We start from the raw sequence: 8,339 nt of genomic DNA, 5'->3' as shown, positions 1-8,339 counted from the left end.
TGTGGACAATGGGAGAGTTTGGGAGAGAGAATGAAAGAGAAGTGACTCTATAGGAAAGTGGGGGAGTTTGAGAGAAAGAAGGAAGTAAAGAAAAAGAGAATTATTATCTTCCTTATATAAAGGGATTTAATTTTTCTCAAAAAAATAAGAAAAAGAAAAAAAAGAGGTCCGAAAATCGTGGACAATGAGAGAATTTGGAAGAGAAAAGTGACTCTATAGGAAAGTGGGTGTGTTTGACAAAAAGAATTTAATTTAATTTTTATAGAGAGCGATAAGAAAGAAGAGGGAAAGGTAAGATACAATCTAAGGAGTTTCCTATTTGTAGGAGAATAAAGTGAGAGATGAGGGGGAGATAAGAATAATAGGATAAAATCTAGGGAGTTTCCTATTGATAGGAGAGTTCTAAGTATAAAAGAAATGGAGAGAGAGAGAAGGGGACGTGAGAGAGAGAGAGGAATATGAGAAATAAACTTTTAGAGAATTTTAATTATTAAAACAATTACAAGGGTACCAGCAATTATCGGAAAATAAAAGGGAATGAGGGCAAAGAAATAAGGGTAAAATAGTCAAATGAAAGATTAATTTTTATAAAGAGCTATAAGAGAGAGGAGGGGGAGGTGAGATATAATCTAAGGAGTTTCCTATTTGGAGGAGAGTAACGTGAGAGATGAGAGGGAGATAAGAATAATAGGATAAAATTTAAGGAATTTCCTATTGATAGAGTTTTAAGTATAAAAGAAATTACAAGGGTACCAACAATTATGCGAAAAAAAATAGAAATGAGGGTAAATAAATAAGGGTAAAATAGTCAAGTGAAAGATTTGTCATTTCGTGCTTTTATATATATATATATATATATATATATAAAAAAGAAATTACAAGAGTACCAATAATTATGGAAAAAAAAAAAAAGGAATAAAGGCAAAGAAATAAGGGTAAAATAATCAAGTGAAAGATTTGTACTTTTTTATATAATAGTATATATATATATATATATTTGAAAAAGCGCGCCAAAAATCAAAATATAGAAGAAAGGAAGAAGAAAAGGCGCCAAACAGTATATATATTGAGGACTTCGCTGTCACCATTTCGAACCAGTTTGGACCATGGAAACTGGAGACTTCTGCATACTTCAAGGCGAAAAAATCTGAGATGTAATCCCTATTTCATGAGATCATCTCTCTGTAACATCTGGATACATGTTTGAATTGTGGCTGATCGTCTTTCTTAATTTCTTTTTTCTTCTTGTGGTGATTAGGGTTCTATGATACACTTTCTTTCTTTATTCCTTTGTTCCTTTTTTGTGATGAGTACTGCTGCTAAGTTATATTATCTTCATGTTTTCTTCTAATGATTTTTAGCTGGGAATTGATTTGAGAATTTTGCATTACAGAACATAAATTTTGGATTCCTCCATAGCAGAATGTGCGGTATGATTAAATGTTAGTGCTGCCCAGAGTTTTTGGTCTGTGAACTGTGAGGGCCTTGAATTGTTTCATTCAACTACCTGGTGATGATTTACTTGAGCCTTTTGTTTTTATTGTTTTTATTTATTGGATAAAACAAAGAGTTCCATTGTTGTTGATCCAAGGGTACTGGTAGGTCATCTCAGCATATATTTCTTATGCCCACATACAACACTACACAGATTCATATACAAAATATCTAGGGTTTTGCATTTCCAAATGAATTGACCCCAACTAGAACCAAAAACAAATCTCTGCACCCCAAAATCCTTGGAGACGCGAGATCAATTTGTAGTAATGGAGCCAGAATATGAAAAACAATATTAGAAGGTGGGACTGATCTGGACTTTCCTTCCAATAATCTCATATTTCCTTTCCCACTTCCCCCTCAACTGTTCAAAATGAAGTAATATCTATGTGATCCTATACCTTTGCCAAGAAAAGATCAGCATTTTTACATCCTCTGCCTTAATTTTTATCTTGGCTTGACAAGGCTGAGATGATCTGGTTTGTCAAAAGCATTTCACACTCCAAAGTTTCAGAATGTTTCTTTGTTAGAGGGGGGGGGGGGTTGAAAAGGGTTTCTGTAGGTTATGTTTCTTTATCTTAGCTATTCACCCTTTGCTGAAAGCAATAAGAATATCAGAATGTGATAGTGAGTGGGAAACAGAGGTCGTTGCAGAGAAGGATGATGATATTAAAGAGGAAGCAATAAGCATAGTTGTTGTCATTGTTGTGTGAATACTATAAAGAACTGCATCTTTGTTGTCCATCAAATTGGGTCCTCTCCTCCCTGCAACCCCATCTCTTAGCCTAGTGCTCATGGGTTGGTACATGACATTTGATATTCTATATTGTTAGTGTGGAGGACACAACCTTATGGGCAACTCCAGCAATGAAGAAAAGGTCGTAATAGCAACTGCATTTCACCACAATCAGCAACATCATATACCAAGAGAACCATGCCGTTCAATGCTCACCGGTTCAATGTATGTAGATCGAGTGCTCAGTGGATCTAATGATCATTGTTATGAGAGTTTTCGGATGGATAAACATATCTTCCATAAGTTGTGTGACCTCCTACAAGCCAAAAATTTGCTGAGACAGTCAAGTGGAATTAGGATTCAGGAACAGTTGGCTATATTCTTATTCATAATTGGCCAGTCAACCAAGTACAACAGTTCAGGATCTATTTCTACACAATGAGGAAACTATTAGTTCCTGTTTCAAAGATGTGTTGAAAGCATTCATAGCTTTAGGCCCTTTTCGACCTCATGGGTCTGGTATCCCCATAGAGATCCTGCACAATCCTAAATTCTATCCATATTTCAAGGTAATTCAGTACTGATAAGTTACACTCTCTCTGCTTCCAATTCTTTCTGACACTGCAATTACTTACAGATTACTATTGGTATATTTTTGTTTAACTATATCTCACTTTTTGCAATAATTTTCATAGAATTGCTTAGGAGTAATACATATGATTCAAGTCCTAGCCATGGTTGCTGTCAAACCACAAAGCGCATGGTATGATCGGAGTGGGAAAGCTTCACAAAGGGTTATGGTAGCCTGTTCATTTGACTTGCGATTCCATTATGTCCTCGCCGGCTGGGAAGGCTCAGCAGCAGATGCAAGGATCTTGAAATCAGCACGCTCTAATGACCATGGGAAGAAGAACCCATTTAAAGTCCCTGAAAGTACTGTACATCTCTTATATCTAACCACAAGCTTTTGTTGACATCAAAGTGACCCATCATCTATTTATTGAGGTAGGTAAATATTATCTTGTTGATGGAAGGCATGGGAACATGCCAGGTTTCATCGGCCCCTATCGTGGTGGTGGTGTTCGCCGTCTCTGTGATTTTCGCCTCTCTGATTCTCCAGATGACCATCCTCCAAGAAATGCCAAAGAACTCTTCAATCACCGATTATGGCTGGCTAAGAAATGCTACTGAAAGTAATATTAAGGTCTTGAAAGAACGCTTCCCTATTTTGAATTCTGCACCTCCTTACCCAATAGATACACAGTCAAGACTGGTTTTAGTGGTTTGTGCCATACATAATTACATAGAAAAGGAAAAGAGGAACCAACTTCTTAACAAAGAGGTGATTCTGAAGCAAAATAAGCCATTATGGAGTTTAAGGCTCAACCATCAGCAGCTGCTTCTAAACAAGCAACTGCCTTTCAACTGAGGGATTCAATTGCAACTGCCATGTGGAATGATCATATGGGTACTTGACCTAGTTTTAGATTTTAGAACTGTTTTTGCTGCCCTTAATGCTTAGGGTTTGGAACTGCATTTTTTGTTATTAAGGTTAGTGCAGTTCATACTTTTGCATGTAAAGCATGTCTTTTGAATTTCCAGAATATGGTTGTACAATGTACTTAGAATACTTGGGCTATGAAAATGCAATTCTAGTTTGGGTGTTTGAATTTCAAATTGGAATTAATTCTTACTTTTTAGGTTAATGAAATCATGCACCTTGTTCATGTATGACAGTTTGGTCATTATCCACTTTGTGGTTGAAAGAATCTTGTATCTCTTCTTCCACGTGTTCGACACATTTTAATGAATAGATACTTTCTCATAAAAAATAATGCATCTTGAAAGATGTTACAATATTTTAGTCCAAGCACATTTTAGAAAAAAAAATGGTTTTCATTTTTGATTCCCTTAATTTATAGGGTTTTCCATGTTGGCAATCCCATATGATGTGTTTGGATAGGATTTTGAGTGACTTGTGGTTATTTATGTGAATTTAGCAAAAACCTTTCACTTTTTAGATGGAACTTGGAAATGTTCTTTCTCTTGAACTGCGGTGTAATGAAAGCTGGGTTTGTTCCCATGGTTGGGTGATGGACTTATCCCCAGTTACCATTTGGTATACAATAAACATGCATAGGTTCATGTTATAGAACAATCTACACTATCTCATTGCTCAAACTTCAGCCTCAAAAAAAATCTGGCGAAAAGGCTATTACGAAAATGACATTAGATCAAATGGTATTCTTGTGGCATCACTAGCAATAGAGAATAGGGTTACAAGCTCTTGTCATCTCGTCTCTTTGCTTACAAAAAAAAAAAAACTATTCAGCGAAGAAAATCGCACAATTTGGGTGGGATTTAAGGAATGAAGAAAATGTTTATTTATTTATTTATTTATTTTTTTTTTATGTGAGAAATTGAAGTTTTTGATTAGCTAAGGTGGAAAAACTATTGGACAACCTTTTTTATAGTCTGCTGATCGAAGTGTCTTCAAATTCATCCTTTCCAAAGACCCAATTTGGTGGGTGGGCTTTTACACTGACCATGAAATGAAAAGTCTACTTTATATGATCTCTCTATCTCTCTCTCTCTCTCTCAACCAAACATTTACTCATTCATGGGAATGGAAAAGTTTACTTTTCCCCCCACTTTTTATTCCTATTTTTTAACCCCACCAATAGGGTGGAATCCATTTATCAATTTTCTCATTCCACACTCCCCTCTTTCTCTATGACAGAAAAACACACACAAGGCAGAGAGAGAGGCATCCAACTATGATTCCATTAAAGGGATGATTCAAAGTCTGAAAAGGACAATACAAAGTGAGTTGTGGGCTTATCTTTCTATCACTGGAATACTTAATTTCTCCTAATATGATACATATCAGAATAGAAGCTGATGCCATAATGCATCTATCTTATCAACATAATTCTTTATGTGTGAGATAAGATACAAAATTACAAATTATTTTCTTGCCTCATTGAAGCCACAAGACCAAATTTTCTATCATTAATAAACATTTACGTACAATTAAGCTTCATTATCAAGCTCTGCAACTCTAAATGTCTAACTGAGGGCTACAAATATGGCAAAATTGGGTGGAATTGGATCTTCAAGCTGTGCATCCTATCATCATTGATCTAAACTCTTGGAAATCCACAAGCCCATCACCATCCTTATCAACTCCTCTGATCATTAGAAAACATTCATCAAGACTACACTTATCATATCCTAAGCTCACAAACACACTCTGCAACTCATTAGCTGATATATACCCATTTCCATCAGAATCAAACATGAGAAAGGCATCCATTAGTTCATCTTCCCTGCTGCTGCAACCAACTTCGCCGCCTTCCGGGCCACCAACGACATCCATGAACTCATCTAAGTCGATGTAGCCATCACCATTACAATCAAGCTCTCTGATCATCCCTTCAGCTTCACTGACTGCTGTCAATTTCTCATGCCCAAGGGATAGAAGCACTTCCCCAAGTTCCAAAGGAGAAATTTTCCCATCTCCATTTGCATCAATGAGCTTGAACACTTGTTTCAGCTGGTTAGACACTTCCATAGTAGCAAAAGATGAAGTAATCCAATCAAAACTAGAAAACAATCTCTTGGGTTTTCTTCTATTGCTTCTCTTAACTGATCTATTCAAGGATTTGAGTTGTTGAAGAAGGGTTCTAACCCATTTTGATGGATGGCTTAAACAAAGATTGCACGAAGAGAACATGTTTGATAGAGGGGGAGATTGGAAGAGGTAAGACAGAATTAGAGTTGCAGTGGTGGTGGTGGTGGTAGTGGTAGTTATAGTGCGACTGGTAGATGTGTAAATGATTGTTTGCCTTTTGACAAGAAGAGAATAATAATAGATGAAGAGCAATGGTGGAGATGCATGTGAGGGTTCATGTGCTGTAGCTCTATGTGAGTATTTTTGTCACCTTCTAATAATTCAAATGGGTACAAGGCCCTACATTATGACCAAGCTGTTCGCTTCACTTAGGACCAAATGATTCTCCTCATCATGCCTCAATTCTCAACCTACCAATGTGGAGAGAGAGAGAGAGGGAGAGAGAGAGAGATGTAAGGGTTTCCTAGCTTAGTTTGCACCAACAATTAAGCCCTTGTTTAGAGGCAATTTTTGTGTGTTGACTTAGAGGATTTACTAGTTTTTAGGCTGGGTTCATTTCTGAATTCTCAACCTAGCAGAGTGTGTGTGAGAGAGAGAGATTGAATTTCACCCCTTGCTTAGAGGCACTTTTGGAGAAATTTTTTCTCTATTGTGGGGGAATGTTCGTCACACCATTTAGTGTTCATTAACTTCTATAGGGTTTTAGTGTGTTTCCCAAATACCCTCCCAATATCTAAAATCTTGACAACTTTTATGTGCCAAAACTGGAAGGATTTTTTAGACTGTGGGGGAATTTGTAGGGTGGGTTGGAAGAAGATTATCAAAAAGAGACAGGTGGGCATTTCTTTACTAGTTTACTTGATTTAGATACTTTCAATTTTCAGATTTTTACAAGGTTGAGTTCTCCGCAAGAAGAGGAGAGAGTTTGACTTGGTTAGGCAATCGTAGGGTTGAGGATTCCTGCTCATGTGGCCAAAATCTTGAAGCTGGATTTGATTCTGCACCAACTGACTTCCTCTTAAGGTAGAAGCTCCAATAATCATAATCTTTATATTAATCCTTAAAATGTTCTTGGTAGTACCATTTTGAGTCTACGGCTACAGAATCCGCCGTAGAATCGTAGTCTGGTACTGCTACGGTATCTAGATTGGATTTTTAGACATGTCTTATATAGAGATTAGAGATGTTTCATCAGGACCACTACTGATTAATGGATTCTGTTAGGTAGATTTAATTGACTAATTATGGTCTTAACATGAATGTTAATAGGATTTTGAAGATCAAAACCCAAGATTTTCCCAAAGTTGGAGAAGTGGTGGGGAATCTCTAGCTTTCCACTCTATGCAAATTTATATTCATTAAATTAGATCATGTGAGATCAATCCCCTTAGTTTAGAACGTTCAGTGACCATGTTCTATTTAATTAAAAAGAACTCTTAGGAGATAACCCATGATCTATATTAAATTAATTAATATTTTGAACTAAATCATTTAATATTATGTTAATGGGAGCCAAAGCACTTGCCTTGTTCAACCAAGAAAGAATTAAAGGAAAAGGGACAAAAGAGTTAAAGAATAAATCATTGCCTTATCAAAAGCCCATCCATGATCCAACAAATTATAGCCATTCATCTCTTCTAAAGTGGCTTTATTATCAAATTAATTTATTTAGTTAGAAGATTCACTTTCTCATTCTCAAACAGTTTACTGGAATGTGATGTTTTCAATCCAAAGGGCGGCCGCATCTTTGTGGTTTCTGTGGACCTGTAAGGAGTTTGGTTCCTGTTCATAAATTGTTGGGTTAAGTACGGATATTCGATATTCTGAATAAAGTATATGATGTTTAACTTTAATTACATTGAAATAGATAATGATGTAAAGAAAATTGATGAGAGTGAGATTCCATAAAGTATTATATTAGGTATCTGGGATCAATCATAAACAAAGAATGTGATATAGAGGTGATGTTTCATAGAGATTTAAAATAGGAATGACAAATGCCTAGTGCAATTGGTGAAAATGTGGTGCATCAAGACCACACTCACTAGGAGGTCTCAAACTCAAGCCTCTTGGTAGTTACTTTCACCCCCTGCCCTTTATAGTAGATATTGATAAAAATAAAAATAAAAAAAAAAAGAAAGAAAAGAAAAGAAAACATGGATGAAGTGGAGAGGTGCGTCTGAAGTGTTATGAGATCAACGAATTCCTTTAAAATCTAAAGGACATTTTTATAGGACAATAATATTACCGGTTATATGATGTATGATCCAAATGTTGAACAGTTAAGAAACATCATAAAGATAAAACTCAGTGTAGCCGAGATGAGGATGTTGAGATGAATGTGTGGCAAAACTAGGAAGGATAAAGTTAGAAATGATCAAATTATAGCTGATTTAGGTATAACTTTCATATATAATATGATACGAGAGTTGTTTGAAGTGGCATGCCCATATTCAACAGAGACTTCTTTTTTTT

At 36.0% G+C, this 8,339-nt stretch overlaps 1 protein-coding gene and 1 long non-coding RNA gene across 2 annotated transcripts; one reads left to right on the top strand and one right to left on the bottom strand.

Moving 5' to 3' along the window:
* The first annotated feature begins 1,093 nt into the window (after window positions 1–1,093).
* Window positions 1,094–3,961, top strand: LOC122086375. Its single transcript, XR_006142390.1, has 2 exons — window positions 1,094–2,799; window positions 2,926–3,961. It is a non-coding gene; the product is annotated as an uncharacterized LOC122086375 (long non-coding RNA).
* Window positions 3,962–4,994: 1,033 nt separating this feature from the next.
* Window positions 4,995–6,075, bottom strand: LOC122086188 (probable calcium-binding protein CML18). Its single transcript, XM_042654918.1, has one exon. It carries the CDS (start codon window positions 5,964–5,966, stop codon window positions 5,346–5,348), a length of 621 nt encoding a protein of 206 aa, XP_042510852.1. The 5' UTR covers window positions 5,967–6,075; the 3' UTR covers window positions 4,995–5,345.
* Window positions 6,076–8,339: the final 2,264 nt, after the last annotated feature.

Source organism: Macadamia integrifolia, chromosome 8 (genome assembly GCF_013358625.1).
Source record: "Macadamia integrifolia cultivar HAES 741 chromosome 8, SCU_Mint_v3, whole genome shotgun sequence".
NCBI lineage: Eukaryota > Viridiplantae > Streptophyta > Magnoliopsida > Proteales > Proteaceae > Macadamia > Macadamia integrifolia.
Note: the sequence above shows the minus strand (reverse complement) of the source record. Positions and strands in the feature narration are given on the sequence as shown.

Excerpts from the sequence above, each read along its gene's own strand:
- LOC122086188 (XM_042654918.1), bottom strand. The coding sequence starts at position 5,966 with ATGTTCTCTTCGTGCAATCTTTGTTTAAGCCATCCATCAAAATGGGTT.